At 31.3% G+C, this 17877-nt stretch overlaps 3 protein-coding genes and 1 long non-coding RNA gene across 5 annotated transcripts in view; 2 read left to right on the forward strand and 2 right to left on the reverse strand.

Moving 5' to 3' along the window:
- LOC108752444 (alpha-N-acetylglucosaminidase) overlaps positions 1-5669 on the forward strand; it is a 6800-nt gene extending 1131 nt beyond the window's left edge. Inside the window, exons 2-14 of one of the 2 annotated variants that reach the window (XM_018493256.1) lie at positions 343-506; positions 604-782; positions 866-1084; positions 1155-1382; positions 1650-1713; positions 1770-1915; positions 2462-2546; positions 2937-3086; positions 3547-3689; positions 3897-4056; positions 4310-4500; positions 4779-5164; positions 5591-5669. In XM_018493256.1, coding sequence (XP_018348758.1) covers positions 343-506; positions 604-782; positions 866-1084; positions 1155-1382; positions 1650-1713; positions 1770-1915; positions 2462-2546; positions 2937-3086; positions 3547-3689; positions 3897-4056; positions 4310-4500; positions 4779-5164; positions 5591-5652 — 2177 coding nt within the window. In that variant the 3' untranslated portion in view covers positions 5653-5669. The remainder of the gene's footprint in view (positions 1-342; positions 507-603; positions 783-865; positions 1085-1154; positions 1383-1649; positions 1714-1769; positions 1916-2461; positions 2547-2936; positions 3087-3546; positions 3690-3896; positions 4057-4309; positions 4501-4778; positions 5165-5590) is intronic. The other variant, XM_018493258.1, reaches the window with a different exon arrangement.
- Positions 5670-5912: 243 nt separating this feature from the next.
- On the reverse strand, positions 5913-9271 carry LOC108752485. Its single transcript, XM_018493328.1, has 4 exons — positions 9005-9271; positions 8488-8568; positions 6533-7272; positions 5913-6343 (listed from the first exon to the last, which is right to left on the reverse strand). Exons 1-4 carry the CDS (start codon positions 9047-9049, stop codon positions 5962-5964), a joined length of 1248 nt encoding a protein of 415 aa, XP_018348830.1. The 5' UTR covers positions 9050-9271; the 3' UTR covers positions 5913-5961.
- A 2481-nt stretch (positions 9272-11752) lies between these two features.
- On the forward strand, positions 11753-13872 carry LOC108752517. The gene is made up of 3 exons (XM_018493366.1): positions 11753-11872; positions 12318-12533; positions 13196-13872. The coding sequence occupies exons 1-3, from the start codon at positions 11828-11830 to the stop codon at positions 13559-13561; spliced, it is 627 nt and encodes a 208-aa protein (XP_018348868.1). The 5' UTR covers positions 11753-11827; the 3' UTR covers positions 13562-13872.
- Positions 13873-15428: 1556 nt separating this feature from the next.
- LOC108752590 overlaps positions 15429-17877 on the reverse strand; it is a 19960-nt gene continuing 17511 nt past the window's right edge. Inside the window, exon 3 of the long non-coding RNA XR_001939576.1 lies at positions 15429-15494. This is a non-coding gene — a long non-coding RNA (uncharacterized LOC108752590). The remainder of the gene's footprint in view (positions 15495-17877) is intronic.

Here is a 17877-nt window from a genome sequence, read left to right on the forward strand (position 1 = left end):
TAGATCCATTTAAATTCGTCAATTTTATGATGTTTTTAATTAGTCATATCCTGACTAACTTTGCTTGACTTTTGTAATTTTACAGGAACTAATGCTTCGATAATGAAAACAATATTAATGAACATATATGTGTGACAAATCAGTTTAGCTATGTAATTTCGTATATCATGATTATATTATATATAAAATTTTATCATCATATATGACCATGTATATGTATGAAATATTATATATATAATCAGGCAATCATATAAATTATATATGTATATAATAATATATATTTATAATATGTACGACCATACATAAAATTTTTTTACTCGAATATCTTAAAAACGTGAGCAGCGTTTCAGGATACTTTGGGCTATATAAAATCGCGCACATCGCCAGAAATTCAGGCAAAAGCAGCTAAAAATGTCGCGGAAAGATTATTAGGTAAAGAAATATCTAAGTTGTTTATTATGATACTGGATATCGATTTGGGGCCTATTGGCAAAGATACTTTTAAGGTACAATATTTACTCTCGAATATAGCAACTACACATTTGTTCGTGAGTACTTATTTTCAAAAGAGTAATATGATAAATATCGAATAATTTTTTACAGATAACAAAAAATCCTCTGAACGAAATCGAAATTCGCGGCACTTCCGGAGTGGCAATCACATGGGGTTTACATTATTACTTAAAGAATTATTGCAATGTTCATATATCATGGGATGGTATACAAATTGAGTTACCAAACACCCTGCCGGAAGTCCGAGTTAAAATTATATCGAACGATAGGTGAGAGTGCGCGCGACATGTGATTGTGATAATCCAATATATTATTTGATGACATATATTTATGTTGTTCCCTAACTTTACAGATTCAGATATTATCAGAACGTGTGCACAGTGGGTTACAGTTCAGCCTGGTGGCAGTGGCACCAATGGGAAAAAAACATTGATTGGATGGCTCTTAATGGGATTAATCTTGCCCTTGCTTTTAGCGCGCAAGAAGCGATCTGGCAAAGATTATATCAAGAATTGAATCTGACAAAAGAGGAAATCGACGAACACTTGGGTGGACCTGCTTTCTTACCTTGGTCGAGCGTTTATATTCCTCAAATTTCTTTGTGTAGGATACAATAGAATATATTTATTGCAATAATGTAGGGCAAGGATGGGCAATATTCGTGGCTTTGGTGGACCATTATCATCAAATTGGCATAATTACACCATACGTCTACAACACCAGATTCTTCGGAGAATGAGAGAGCTGGGAATCGTCCCGGTACTACCGGCATTCGCCGGCCATGTGCCGCGAGCTTTTGCCAGACTTTTTCCAAATGCTAATATGACGAAGATCAATCCGTGGAATAAATTCGAAGACAAATATTGCTGGTACAACCAAAATAATCTATTTATATTTCACATATTTGTCTCTCTTCCGATTATTGTTTGAAATAATTCTTCATAGAGTAAAATATTTACAACAGTAACTGACAAGAGTATTAAGAAAATAGATACAGAATATTCTATCCTTTTTGCATCTATCATTTATCAAATAAAAATACATTTCAGAAATTGATTAATTTTAATTTAATAAAATTAATTCAAATAATAATATATATAAAGTTCCAATTTGTGTAATATAATTATTATTTCCAGCCCTTATTTGTTAGAACCGACGGATCCATTATTTCGTGCTATTGGAGAAAAATTCCTTCGAATGGTGAGTTAAAATAATTTCAATAAAAATAAATAATCATGATTATTTCATTGTTGCAGTACATCGATGAGTTTGGTACCGATCATATTTATAATTGCGATACTTTTAACGAAAATGAACCCGGTAATAGTGAGCTTACCTATTTGAGAAACGTCGGGCATTCGATTTTCTCAGCCATGAACGCAGTCGATTCAAAAGCAATATGGTAAGTCGGTAAATTTAGAAGGGCAGACAATTCATTTTACTCTACAATTTAACACTTAAATCTCCGGATTCGACAGAAATATTAATTTTATACACACACATGAACATATATACAGGGTGGCCCCAAACATTTCAGCCAGACTGCAAGATTTTAGGCAATTTAATTCTGAACAAAAAGTTTCCCATAAACATAGGTCCAAAAATGTTTCCATAAAAAATTATCGCCCAAAAACCTTTGAAATTACGATTATTTTATACATTTTTTAAAATATCAGCAATTTTAAGATATCTTTCAGTGTTCTTTGTAAAATATTTTGAAGATGTTTCTTCAAGAACTCTTAAAAATATCTTAAAGTTGTCTTATACGTCGATTTTAGACATTTTGCTTATTGGGTAATTAAAAAAAATATTGCAAAAATTACAAATGTTAGAGGACTTTCCGATTCAGTTTTTTATCAGGAATAGTACTATATGATTAGTGAGCATCATTTAAAATACACCCTATATATCATGTTTTTACATTAGATACATAATGTGACTTTTCTAGGTTAATGCAAGCTTGGCTGTTCGTGCACGACATCATGTTTTGGACAAAGTCCAGAGTGAGAGCTTTCTTGACCTCAGTACCCACAGTAAGTACGCAATATTAAATATCAGTTGTACCTCAATTGCCAAATATACAACTGATGCATAAATGAACCATTCCTATAACAATAATTACATTATTAGGTAATTTTAATATATATAATTATGTAATTTATTATCATTAAATTATAAATGTATCTATTATTATTCTTATTGAATTATAAATGTATTTAATTATCTAATGTATTTCGTCTAGTACGGCAAATCTACTGTATAAGACAGAGAACAGAAAACTATCGAGAATCATTTCAATAAAATATCTAATCTAATGGATAAATATTTCTCTTTCCGATTAAAAAAATAACTTTTGTATATTACACATTTTTGTATGCGTCATTTTTCATAAAAGTGACTTTAAACTGCTGTACTAAATGCAGGGACGAATGTTGGTATTAGATCTACAGTCGGAACAATTCCCACAATATGGTCGATTGAGATCCTATTACGGTCAACCATTTATTTGGTGCATGCTGCATAACTTCGGCGGCACCTTGGGAATGTTTGGTTCCGCGCAAATTATTAATCAGGTATATGAGAATTCTATATTTTTTTACATCACTCTTTCTCTCAGTTTTTATTAAAAGACTAAGAATGTGTATTTCGCTATATCATTAATATGCCAAAATATAAAAGAAAATTTTAATACTTGTAATCAATTCTTTTTCTTTCTCTTTCAAGTATATTCTAATTTTTATTTTACATTTACATAATACTAAAAAATAATTCTTTTTTTTTTTTTTTACAAAACGGCACAATATCGTCAAAAATATATAGTTAAATTAAATATGAAATAAACGTGTAAATTTTTTAGTTTTTGATTCTTTATATGTAATTTATTATTTTATATCTTTATTTAATTTTCATGAATCTTTTAATAATCATGAGAACTTTGAAGCATTAAAAAGCGTCCTATCTTACAATTTGTCATTACAATAATGAACTAAGTAAATTTAGGTTGCAAAATAATAAATTGACTTTTTTTCTCAGCGCACATTCGAGGGTAGAAACATGAATGACAGTACTATGGTGGGAACCGGTCTGACACCCGAAGGTATCAACCAAAACTATGTAATTTACGAATTAATGAACGAAATGGCGTATCGTCACATGCCTGTTGACCTTGATAATTGGTGAGAATGTACATCTTGTATAATTCCGATACACTGTATGCAACGACTGGTTTTTCGTTAAAGAAGTGTCGTCTTAACGTCTTACCGCGTCTCGATAATCTATCGACAGAGCTTCTACATAATTCGCGATGCGAGATTGCGCCTTGCGAGAAAGCTCCTTGAGTTCGATTAAATTGATATGGTAAAAGGATTATTGATTATTGACAGGTTCGAAAGTTATGCTACCCGAAGATACGGTGCATGGAACGAATATGCAGTAGCTGCTTGGCAACACCTTGGCAGAACAGTTTATAATTTTATTGGCACGCAAAAAATTAGAGGACATTACGTTATTACCAGACGACCAAGTTTAAATATTTCACCATGGGTAGACTCGTTAATAATTACAACCGGTTTATGATTGGTAGAAATTTATAATTGCATTTTGCCTAATAATATTTGCAGAGGACATAAATGTGAAAATTTAATATTCACTTTAACGAGAGAGATATAATTAAAAAGAAAATGGAAATTGGCAAAAATTAGAGAACGTTAAGAACAAAATTACTTGAACTAATTACATTATTTAAATTATTTATTAATATTTTAAATTATAATGTAAAATGATTTTTTTTATTTAGATTTGTTTTGATCGAAAAGATTTCTATGCTACGTGGAACATGTTTCTAAAAGCGAGATATGGTAGAGGAAATAATACTCTCTACAGGCACGACGTAGTTGATATAACCAGACAAGCTCTCCAATTAATAGCTGACGATATTTACATGACTATATTAGATTGCTATAAGAAAAAGAATATCACTGCCTTTCAGTAAGTATATTGATATAATATCAACATATCTCATAAATATATTACGCATATGATATTATATATTTTATTAACATTATTAAATAGGTTTGCCCGCCTAATATTAAATAATGCAATTTTTTAAAATTGAAATAATTAATATTGCAAAATAAAAGTAAGAACCTTTTTCAAAGTTAAGAATTTCACATAATATTGTAGCTCATAATCACATTGTTACATAATAAAAATTCGCAATATATATTTAAAACGTTTTACAATTTTATATCCATTAAATTCTACAGATCATCCGCAAACGCTTTGTTAGATCTTTTCGACGATCTTGAATCTATTTTGGCATCAGGAAATAATTTTTTGCTCGGCACCTGGTTAGCCCAGGCGAAAGATATCGCCGTCAATGAGGAGGAAAGGCGATCTTATGAATATAATGCAAGAAATCAAATTACCCTATGGGGTCCAAATGGTGAGATCAGAGACTACGCGAACAAACAATGGTCAGGAGTGGTGGCAGATTACTTTAAGCTTAGATGGGAGCTTTTCCTAAAAGCTCTTGAGAAATCGTTGGTCCAAAGAACTGAGCCCAACATCACCGAGATTAATAGCAGAATATTTCATGAAGTCGAACGATCTTTCACTTTTTCCACGAAGCTTTATCCAATAGAAACAAAAGGTATTTACTTATTTATAACAATTTTTCGTGAACACTACATCAATAACTTATTTAATTAGAAATCTTTTTTCATCTGTATCTCTGCATCCGAATTACTTGCTCCGTTTAGAAACTTTTTTTAAGATCGACATAATCGAAATCATTTATATCATGTTTCATTCGTTTTATAAGATTATTGAAGTACAATCTTTATTTAAGTACAGTAAAATATCTAAAATAATATAAGTAAAATCCCAAAATGATGTCAAAAGACAATATAACGTTTATTAGATGTTACTACGTTGTTATTCTGCTTAGAATGTTAATAAATAACCAACATTTAGAAAAAATTTAGAAAAGATTATATGCATAAATTTCAACAAACAAATTTTTTAATTTATTTTTTATTTTCAATAAGTCTAATAAAATTTATTTACTCTTTTTTAGGCGATACTATCGACATAGCAATGAAAATAATTTCCAAGTGGTACAAAGGAAAATTATCATAATCGTTATTATAATATTATCATCAAACACGTACTGAAAAAAGATTATGTTCTAATATCTTTTTTTATTTAGATAAAATAAGAATATATATTTTAAAAGCGATATTAATAAAACGATTTTTAGTAAGGCACATTAAATACGCATTTCCTAAGCACATTTATATTTATTGAAAAATTTAGAAAATTTAGTATCTTTCTATAATCCATAGGATATAATTACTTTTCTTTCTACAAAGAAAATTAATTTCTTCTATTGCAATATTCGTATTTTTATTTCTAATATTCTAAGATTGTTGCAAGTTTCTCAAAGAATTAAAACGTATAACGCAACGGTAACAGACGTCTCAGGTCCATACTGAGCGCGCTAGCAGGATTATCGAGATCACGCAGTGCTTGCGACGTTCTCAACTTCGCATCATCTCTAGTGAGTTCGTTCTTCTCTACCACCTTCTTTAGCAGCTGTTTCAGCTGCGGTCCGATGCCACCCTCAGCGGATGAATACAAAATCTTTAAGATTTCGTCTGTGTAGCCAGCAAAACGCGCGAATCCTTGCTTCCGCGCGTCTTTGCTGAGGGCGTCATAAAGATTCGCCATTTGTTGAAGAGACGGCCTAGGTGGTACTTTGGAACGCCTTAAATAATGATTCAAGCTTGGACGCGGCACTTGAGCCACTCTTTCGCCGAGTAAACAAAATCTGCAGTGAAACAAAACAAAAATAAAGAAAAGTTTATTTTTTATTAAATGCGCTTGACAGTTAATATCAAATATATGTATTATATAAAAGCTTCTGCGAAATTCTATCGTCAAATTTTCTCCATTTTAGCCAACACGATTATTTTTAGTATGTTATAACATTATAATTTTGTAATGAAAATGTTATCACCTTGTTTCCTCTTCTTCTTCTTCAATTTTTTCTGACTTTTCGATCGATGTTTCCACACTTTTTGACTCATCGCTGTCATCCGATTCGTCGCTGAATAGGGATGTAGTTGTCTTCACGATTCTGTGAATTTCGTCCACGACGCTATCAACGGTAGGTTTTTTCGTTTTCTGAAAATCCGACACTTGCGTAATAGAAGCCTGTTGTTGCGTTTGGATCTGAGTTGATACTTTGCCAAAAGAATGTTCAGTGATTGAAAGATTTGAAGATTTTTCGTTCTCAGTGACTTCCTGATTCGATTCCGGAATCTCCTGTACGGACTCCGGTGATTCGTGATTCGTTTCCGGCGTTGCTGGTAATTCGTAATTCGTTTCAGTAGTCTCTTGATTCACTTCTGGTGTCTCTTTATGATCAGATACGACGCTCGCAGTCGAAGTTGCTAAACGTTGAGCGACTTCTGTCGAATTATCATAAGTCTTGGATGAACTTTGGCTCGATATCTCATTCGTCAGAGTCGAAGTAGATATTATGGGAGTGGATATTATGGATATTTCTGTCCTCTCTTCATGCACTTTTGCGGTCGTAGCTGTTGAAATTATAGAAATTCCCTCGGGTGTCGTCGATTGCGGTTGCTGTTTCTTCATCGATTGGGTCGTCGATATCGACGAGGAAGTCACTAACTCTAACTGCAATATTTTTTCCGCTTGAAGCAGCTTCAGTTGCTCAACTGCGTGAAAAATTACCTGATTCAAAAATAAATCATATAAATGAACAGGCTTTACGGATATTATATTTTTTTTAAAACTTAATATATAATGTTTATAAATAGCGAATAAGTATGTATACATAAGTATATAGGACGGAATAATCTGTATTATAAGTAGTGTACAATGCACTGAGAAAAAAATGTATTAAATTTTAATAAATATTTATTTGAATAGTGCCAATTGAATGTTTACTAAATGTAAACATAAGTACATTTATTTGGTACAAAAATTATTAATTTGATTTAATATTTCTTATTATAGCACTGATATAAATGTTATTGGGTGGGCAAGAAAGTAATTGCGTTTTTTTAGCTCAATGTTGTATATACAATATCTTCGTCAATAATAAATGAAATTTAAATTTACGAAAAGAGTTTTAAAGCTTGAAATCTTTACTTTTAAAAACTTACCACATTTTTAAGTTTATATGAGTTTGGTAATTTTTACATATCAAAAATTGCGAGCTGAAAAAGATGGAAAATCTTTCAAACACTTTGTGTGTTTGTAATGTGCTCAAAACAAATTTGAGAAAATTTTCGACTACCTATCGTGAAGCTTAATACTTTCCCCACAAAATCGTTTTTTTTTTAAAATATTCCTAAGATTTTTGGTTACTGAGTTATCGCGGATTAAATAAAAGGATCATTTTGACTTTAATTGCTCATAACTCCGTTAAAAATTGTCGTATCGCAATTTAAAAAAGAGATTCTTAAAGAGATTTCTGAAACTTTACTCTATCAAGATATATTTATATTGGTTGGTAAGAAAGTAATTGCGGTTTTTACTGATAAATGCTTTTTAAAAAAACGCAATTATTTTCTTGCCAACCCAATATATCAGTACTATTTAAACAATTATTCATTATAATTTAACATATTTTCTTTCAGTGTACTTTTATTTTAATAAATATTTTATTTTATTATGCTATATTAGAAATAAAAATTTATTAGACTTACCAGAGTTATTCGAATTTTTAAACCGCACAGATAAAAATTGTGAAATAATGTCACTATTAAGGATTATTAAATGAAACGCAAATTGGATGATATTAACATGATATTAACATATAAAGAAACATATAAAGTATTTCCGGATTATTACGGGCGAGATGAGAAGCATCGCAATTATACGCAAGAGAACTTAATGTTCAGAATCTCTCATCAAATTTAGTAATCAAATAAAATGACTCACCTGCATAGCAGCGGGGAGATACGAATTCGAATACACTGATGTTGAAAAAGCCGGCGGCTTCCTAACGATTCCGGCGATAGCCTGGAGCAATGAAGAATTTTAATTAACATTTCCGCTAAAGTATGTAATGAATACACGTAGTTCTCCGAGCTGTTAGTCACGATTATGATATAAACGCGTGTTTATATGGAAATATTTTCATTAAACGCAAATTAGGCGAGAACATTGTTACTATGACGTTAAATGTTAATGTTTAAAACACGGAATCGTTTGCGCAAAATTAAAATTATAATTTTAATCAGGAATATGAATTTACATTCTTCATGTAACATTTTAATTTTTATTTAAATTATACAATAATTTTCAATTATAATAATTTTCATGTTTTCGATTTTTTAAGTTACGGAAATAGCAATTTTTTTATAATTTGATATGCGTTAATGACACTAAATAGCGTAACATATCTCATTGCAATATTAAATATTGAAGATATACAACGATAATAAATATCACTTACCTGCCGGAGAATCATTATCATCATTAAACTGCATAAAACCTTCATGACAAAATATTTCTTTTACCAGTGCAAAATAAATTCCACTTCTTTATATGCACTTTATAAGCCACAGTTCACAAATCTGCTATACTTTCTAGTATATAAGCTTATCACAATTTAATAACAAGAATCACTCGAAAAAGATTCAAAAATCTAAAACTGTTGAGATGTAAGATGTATTACATTGGCCTTGATAAAATTTCAAGTAAAACAAGGAATTAATAATTACGAACAATTCTAAGATGAAAAAATTCTTTTCCAAAAAAAAAGCAAACACTTTTCTGAAGTATTTTTATATCATTCTGTAAAAAAATACATTTCACGATAGTCGAGAAATTAATGATTTTCACGAACTACATCGAGATTCGCAGGCGGCTGTTCGGACAAGACTGGTCTCGAAAAGACTCATAACGGTCCCATGTCGTCCTCGGCGTCGCACACCTTCACACTCTTATGTGATCGCATATGTAAACGAGCGGGTCCCTGTACAGGATTGTTAATTGCGTGACAAGGCGCACATGCGGCCGCGAGCCGGTGCTTATTGGTGCCGATGGGTAAATCACAGTATGATACCTAAACTAAGCCGTCATCCGTATGCCGTCCACGTTTCGAGAAGCCGATTTTCCGCTATGCACTCGTCCTCGATCTCTCTCTAATCGGACTATATACGGATTATATAAGAAACTATATGTAAATTTTCGTATACAAATTGTTAGAATAATTTATGATGTGATATTATCCTCTGACCAAAATTGTGAAAATGCTAAGTTTTCAAGTTACAATTAATTAAAAATTTTAAAAATTTTATAAGATATATTGGAAAAATAAAAATAAATAATGATTATTTTGAATTCTTTATGCAGTTTTAAAGATTATAAATTCAATATTTATTAATAATAACTAATATCTAATTATTTAATTGTTTGAAATAATTTAAAAACTGCAAATAAACTTGTTTTTTACTTTTAAAAAAATTATAATTTATGTAAAACCGTTTTAGCAAAATAGCAAAAACAAATGCAAAAGAGCTAAAGATAATAGAAACACAATTTTTAGCAAATGCTTTTATATAGTGAAAACATGTATTCGCACTCTTCACATATATTGCTACCGCTGATCTATAACCTAGTTCCAATAGCTGTGTATTCACTTCTGCCATTTTCCATTTTAATCAACTTCGAGGTTTAATAACTCAATCACTCTTTCCAACGATAGCATCGAGCTTTTTTTGTTACATTCCGTCATTCTAACTTTTTCCTTTATGGTACAAAGTCAATTTTTTTTTAAGTGAACAATTTCGGTAAAAACTGACTCGAATACAGTAAGATCGATGCAAAAATCACAATATTTTCAGATAAAAATATTATATCAAGTTATAATCAGAAAATGTATAATTGCTTACTTTTTTGCCTTTCTTTTCTTTTTTTTTTTTGTAATCTCAAAGCTTTCTCTTTTAAAAACCTTTAACAATTTCAAACATTTCCGATATATATACAATACATAATCTCTTTTTTAAATTAACTACGCATTGATGAAGTTCCGACCTTCACAATAATTTCGCAAGAACAGCCCAAGAAGAGTAAAATTTCTCGATCGAAAACAACTCTTTCAAGGAGAGTCGGTCACGGCACTTTGTCCCAGAACAATCGAAAAAAATGACCCGACCGGTTTTTCAAATGACTCACATATCTTCTGTTCGCGACTTCGAAAATGTCGTTGTCTAGAAGAACTTACTCATCATTCGTTCTTATTCATAAAATAATGGTTTCGTTAAAAAATGAATTATTATATTTCGCATTTTGACAAAATAAAAATATTTCGCACTGAAAGCAAAAATTTGTCCTAACATGATAAAACAGACAATTAAAATAAAATATTCCTTTACATTGAAACATTATATTACAACAAAATATATCATTAAAGCAAGAAAACAATTAAAATTGACAAATATGTTCAATATAATAATATGTGTCCGTTAACTGTTATGTGATTATTAAATTGTTATAAACAAAAATAATTTTTATTCTACTGCAGTTTATAAACGAACTATAAAATTTTTTTCTCGATTTTCACCATTCGTTATCGTATTAAATTTCTTGTTCCTCGTTAAAATACATTTGTGCATGTTGATAAGATATAACTGTTAACCAAGTCATCATTCGCTCCGCTGCTTCTTGCATCTTCAATTAGTTCAGCATGTTATTTTAGTACAAGGTTGATACAAACTTCATTGTAAAGTTAACAAAAACAATGTTAATATTTACATATTCTATTTGGAAAAGAACGTAAGAAAATCATTTGATTTTTTAGAACGCAAAATGTGGATAATATTTTTCTTCTATTATATTATCACGAGAGAGAAAATTTTCAATTACCGAGCTGACGTTAAGAAAAATATTGGGATAACTTCAAATAATATCATGCTACAATTATATACAGGATACTTTAGTTTCATTTAACGATCAAAGAGAGTAATCGCGCATTCCAAATATTTCTTTTCATTTAAACTGCGTGCCACGCAATAACAGGAGCATTTCTCTTCGCAATTTTTGTTTCTCAACGAAATACGTTTTATCATTACAACTGATGTCTGCCGCTATAATATGCATATGTGGGCGCCCTTATGCGATTACGTCCTGCTTATTACGCATGAGACGGCATATATAAACAGCGTTAAGTATATATACGATGTGTTTCTTGTGAGTTCTAATCGGTATATTCTATATCGCGGGAATAAATTACGTAGAACGCTGTCAGAGCTTCCTTACTACAATATTCTACCTAATGATGGCAAGAGCGACAAGATTTATATGGTTGTTATTTGCGGCAGTAAGTTGTTAACCCATAAACCAGAAATTCGCTTCTAAACTTGGTAGTATATCAAACTTTCATGTAATCCTTTTTGTCAAAATTAATAAATTATTTATAAAAATAAAGTTTTAAATGGGTAACGTAACGTAAAATAAATTTGCCTCTTTAAATTTATTATTATACAATTAATTCCAATTTAAACTAAATAAAAAAATTTTAAATATTTGAATTAACGAAAAATATTTTCTTTATATGTTTATTCTCTCTAAAATAATTCTTGAATTTATCTCTATATTCTCTATAATTTTGTCATATTTAAAAAGCTGCCTTTTGAGCTTGCTAAGATCATACTTCGCATTAACGATTTAATGTCGAACATATGCAGACATTATATTAAGACATAAATTAGCTAACTCTTCAGAAATATACCTTTTATAATAGAAGTAAATAAAAATTTCTACAGGCTGCAATAACGCAGGCGAAGCCTTTAAATCCATCAATCGACGAATCTATCAATGAAATCGACAATGATAACACAAATTTGCAAACAAATTCATTTGGATCGAATAAACAACAGAATTCTGCTTTGCCGACTAACGAAGCATCAATACAAGATACCACGCAAACTGATGCTACAAACTCGGCAGTTGGTACCGTGATCGATACGACCGTACAGTCAGTAAGTGTATCTTTATAAATTAATGAGACGTTTCATCATTCCATTCCGCTAATTAATTATAATTTTAATATGCATTGTTAGGCCATCTGTTTATTTCAGTAATTTGGTAACTCACTAATTCTCTTTGCAGAAATTACTCATTGTCATTTTTGTCTATTAAATAATTAATTAAATAATTGATTAAAATCAATTAACGTATTGAATAACTGAGATTATAAATATGATTTTAAATTAGAACATAGAAGTCACAATAATATAATAAGAACATCGTTACGATCTTATTTTTCATAAATTCATTTTAAATGACAAATGTCGTCATGATAACGTCCTATATATGTTATGACTTAGTTATATCTCTGTGGTCCTGAATTATAGTATTAGCATATTTTAGTTGAAATAAATAAGTTATAAATTAAATTGACAACAATCGATCAATTTTGTATAATTTTTCTGAAAAATTCGTCTATCAGATATACAAATATTATATTTTCTGCATAAATTTTTGTATTATTGAGAATATTCATGTTCTTAATTTGATTTTTAATTTTTAAATAAAAAAGATTACCTCTCTCTCTCTATTTTCATAATTTCTCTCTGTATCATGAAATGTCATAAAAATGCATTCGAAAGACACTGACGTGAAATCAATCTTTTTGACAAAGTTTCAGGAAAATTCAACGATAAAACCGGGTCCATTCTCTTGGTTCCTGACACCGCTGGTGCAGAAAATCCAATTCTCACCACAATCGTTCCTGAACGATCGTCTACCGCTACTGAAAGAAGTACTAAACAGTCTAGGAATCAACGTGCTACAAAACGTGACGGCGAAGCAGCTAAGTGGATCCGGCCTAGTGCATTTCTTGAGTCCTAATGATTCTGGTTTCTACACGAACCGACTCGAACCGGCCGGTTTTCTGGGCGGTAACGGTTGGTTCGCCAACAAAGGTGGCATTCTCGGCGGACCGGGGGCCATACTCTCCACCGGCAGTCTTCTCACGGATTATCCAACTGCTTACAGAAGGAAATAGGACGGCCTATCGTTTATTTAGACGTGCAGTGTAAATAATCAAAGAACAAAAACTGTGCAATATATATATAATTCTGAAAATTTGAGATTTGTCAAGTAAGTCACTTATGTCGGAGACTAATGTCGGAGATTCACAATCTTCCCTTTAATCGAAATATTAAAGAACAAAAAGTAATGATAAAAGAACGAAAAGCAATATTTCTAACTTCCACACAAATTTCATAGGAGATCATTAGTGAAATGCTTTGACAAATTAAACTCGAGAAATTCAAATAGATAATATTAAGTAAATTATTATTAACATAAACATGATATCACATTTTTTATACATTCATATTCTTATTTTTTTATGTATACCCATAATGAAATAAAACAGATTTAACAAATTAAGACAAATGTGTTATACCATGAAATTAAAATCACTTTCTTCGTATCCCCAGTAACACATGTTAATTTTATATACGTTTCTTAAACGTTTGTAGAACATTAGATACGTTTAAAAAACGTATATAAAACGTATATGAACCAATAGGTGTTATCTGGGATATTACAGAGTAATGTCGATATTAATACATTTTTTATGCAATTCAACAGCAAGTCGACGATTCGCGCTTCGGATTTTTAATAAGACGCGAGTCTCAAGTTACCGAAGACAGGATAGCAAAAGAAAAAAGGGAAATAAAAATTATTAGCCGTGCGAAAAATGCACGGCAATGCACATTAATGGAGAGTGCGATGCGTTATTGGAAATGCATAAGATATCCGGTATCTCGCGAATTCACAGCAAGTGGCTACGCGGTATTTTACGAAGTTGGACGCCGCATGAAGTGGAGGTAAGCCACGAGGAATTTCATTTCTACCAAATTGAGATTCGATCTCTCGAGTTCGACTGATAGTCGATGATCTTCGACGATCAGTGTACTCGTAGGCGAAGAGTCTCTTCGTCTACGGTCTATTACTCCCTATGCGATTCCGCTACCTGTAATCCGACCACGCTGAAATATCGCCTGTTACACGAGCGATTGCGTGCCGACATCTCCGGAGGCGAAGTTTATTAAAACCGTATGACTGATTTGTGCGGTTGGTATCGCTGAGAAAACGATGCGAGTTACGTATATGTTTGAGATATTTGATAATTGGTAATATGATCGATACAAGATCAATTTTCCTCGCTGCAAAACTAAACCGATTTTCAAGGATAACCCCGTAATATAGCTTTATAACTAGTGTTCTCTTTAATTTAAACACTTTAATTATTTTTACTAATAATATGAATTTATAATAGAAATTATATAATTATATAATAGGAATTTTAAAACTTTATCATTTTTACGCATTGTATGTACCAGATTTTTTATTATGTGCTTCTACTATTGTCTTAAATTTATTAATTTTGTCAAAAATTAAAAAATAAATGAAAACACGGGCAATTAAGATCCCAAATTCGCAGTAATTGGAGCGATTATATTAATATATATTTCTCAGTACTACACACACACACACACACGCACGCACGCACGCACACACACACACACACACACACACACACACACACACACACACACACACACACACACACACATATATATATATATAACAAATACCGAACGTTTCGGCCTAATTCAAGCGAGCTTCGGCTTAGTCATTGCGACTACTTGAATTGTATTAAGGAAGTTGTATTATACGAGACTACTAGATGTTTGAAATTATTCATCAAGAGATTTTATTATACTAGACTGCTGAAGATGGCTTGAATTAAGCCGAAACTTTCGGTATTTATTATATATATATATATATGTGTGTGTGTGTGTGTGTGTAGTACTGAGAAATATATATTCATATAATCGCTCCAATTATTGCGAATTCAGGCTCTTAATTGCCCGTGTTTTCATTTCTTGTTTAATTCTTATCTCAAGAACCCAACTTTAATTACTCTTTGTTAGTTTTGCCAAATTCTTCAGGATAAAATATTCTCGTTACGTGACAAGCATGCATAAAAAACAAAAATAAATTGCGAAAGAAGAATTTCTCAATCAAATTAAAATTCGATGTTTCATCACCGATCAACACAGCCCATGTGTATTCGTGTGTATTCGTAGTTTTCGATTAAGATTAAATCTGTTTACTGTCTAAGTTCAATACGAAGGAGGAATAGCACTTGATAAATTGGCAATAATACGCTGCGTCTGTATGAGCTTGTGTACAAGCTATACACCTGTATAAGCAGCCGTGATCGATGAGAGTGTGGCGACGCAGTTTGCAGCGCGCCGTGTGTCGTTTATAGATTAATTCTACATGTCAACAGTTTGTCGTGTCACGCTTTTATTGACTCGTTAATGACCACAAATTATATAAGCTCAAATATTCAAGAATATTTCAAGCAATACAGCCCGTTGACATTGAATTTATTAAGCTGCTGCAATTAAAAGTTAATTATCATGAAAAGAGCATGTAATATTACACGTGTGTAGTATTATCGTAATACATATCGCGATGTTAATAATATCAGCATTAACCATCTTGTATCGTCGCTGTTCTACGTTGTTTACGTTTACGATGCTCAGGACTTTATTACGTTGTTACATAATTAAATCGAAACTAGGGCAATGTTATATGTAGGTATACGTAGGAAGAGATTTATAATGCATGTAATCGAAGGATTTTCATAAAATCTACAGCTAAAGCTCAATATAATTGTATTGATAAATAAGTTATTCTTGTAGTTTTCACTAAGATTAATAATTTATTTCAAATGACTTTTTATCGCTCGAACAGTCATTTGTATTTTATCATCGATAAATAATTTATTTATACTATATATCAGATATTCTCAATAATTATTAATATAACAGCAATTTTTGAATAATTGAAAACAATATATTAACGTACACGTTTCCAGTTTACAATTTACAACAATTTACTAAAAATGTCAGTAACAAGCGATTTCAAAAAAATTAATAATTCCAATAATTTTCATGCAATAGCAATTTATAAAAATCAGGGAGAGATATTTACTATTTGTTACTGTTTTTATTGGAAATTAAAGTTTTCTAATAGCTGCGAAAATTACGTATATATTACTGGTTAGTCGAAATGTTATTAATAACTGTAACTCTTACAATGGCTGCCATTATTACAATTGCAAAATGAGAACATGGACAGCTATGTTGACCTGCAACGTATATGTGAATGAAACTTTTCCAGACCAAGTTCGAGTAGAACAGTATGAATCGTTAGCGCAACTCGCGGAACTTTTTAATTAGCGACAACAGAGAGAGAATATTGCGGCGGAAAATTCACCCAGCACAATTGGACAGGTGTGCTGTAGTACTCTCTGATCCTCGATAATATATTGAGCTTTTAAGTCTTTTAACCACCCGAAATGGCGATCAATAAATCGTATACCCGAGAAAGAGACATGACATGGATTATACCATGGTAAAATGGTCGACTGTGTCCGAACAATCATATCGAAGTTTCAATGTTCAAGAAAAGATCGACAAGACGATAATTAGAAGCTTTTTTCATATAGCGATAATCACCATGAAGGATTTATGTAAGATATAGTAGGCAAGATCTTTTGCTTCATGAGTGGCAGGATTAGCGGTCGTCTGACTCACGAAACTAACGATGATACGCTCACGATCGCCTAGAATTAGGTGGGTCAATGAACGTCCGCGAATCGATGTTTGTGACGTAAGTACACCGCTATTTTGCCTCGTAACCTTGAACATAAACTTGGAAACTGGTTTGTCCACGGATAAGAAAAATTTTTCGCGCGATGTGTAAGTGGTTGGTCACATGAGAAAAATTCAATCCATATATCTTCGCAAAGTTAGCACCATTATCAGAACTTAGACATAATCTATCAATCATACCTAAAAATGGGATATTTCGAATTTCACAGAGATAGTTTGGATGAGTTAAAAAAATCATAATTAAGAAAGTAAATAAATTATTAAAATATAATTTGTCGTATATTATGTAGACAATTAACGTTTCATCAAAAAAAGAGATAATTATTTATTAATAAATAAATTAAAACACAAGATGTTTTACCAAAAAGTTGATATAAAAAATTTTGGAACTTTTTACAGTAAAAGGTAAAACTTCTTAAATGCTGGCACATTCTCAGGAGTCTCTGAGCTTTGAACAAAGTTTGAGACGTAAGTCTCCTCTCATATCTCTAGGCAAAGAGAATCTTCCTGTAAGTACTTTGGGTGCATAAATTGGATGTAGTTATTAGTTACATAAAAGAGTTGGTCCAAGTAATTGTGTGTGTGTGTGTGTGTGTGTGTGTGTGTGTGTGTGTGTGTG

Source organism: Trachymyrmex septentrionalis, unplaced genomic scaffold (genome assembly GCF_001594115.1).
Source record: "Trachymyrmex septentrionalis isolate Tsep2-gDNA-1 unplaced genomic scaffold, Tsep1.0 scaffold60, whole genome shotgun sequence".
NCBI lineage: Eukaryota > Metazoa > Arthropoda > Insecta > Hymenoptera > Formicidae > Trachymyrmex > Trachymyrmex septentrionalis.

What these genes read in the sequence shown, in the direction of transcription:
- LOC108752517 (XM_018493366.1), top strand. Translation starts at nt 11,828, where the DNA reads ATGATGGCAAGAGCGACAAGATTTATATGGTTGTTATTTGCGGCA. An exon ending in TATGGTTGTTATTTGCGGCA is followed by an intron (nt 11,873 to 12,317) that starts GTAAGTTGTTAA and finishes AAATTTCTACAG; the next exon opens with GCTGCAATAACGCAGGCGAA. An exon ending in TCGATACGACCGTACAGTCA is followed by an intron (nt 12,534 to 13,195) that starts GTAAGTGTATCT and finishes TTTTTGACAAAG; the next exon opens with TTTCAGGAAAATTCAACGAT.
- LOC108752485 (XM_018493328.1), bottom strand. Translation starts at nt 9,049, where the DNA reads ATGAAGGTTTTATGCAGTTTAATGATGATAATGATTCTCCGGCAG. An exon ending in TGATAATGATTCTCCGGCAG is followed by an intron (nt 8,569 to 9,004) that starts GTAAGTGATATT and finishes TCATTGCTCCAG; the next exon opens with GCTATCGCCGGAATCGTTAG. An exon ending in GAAGAAGAAGAGGAAACAAG is followed by an intron (nt 6,344 to 6,532) that starts GTGATAACATTT and finishes GTTTCACTGCAG; the next exon opens with ATTTTGTTTACTCGGCGAAA.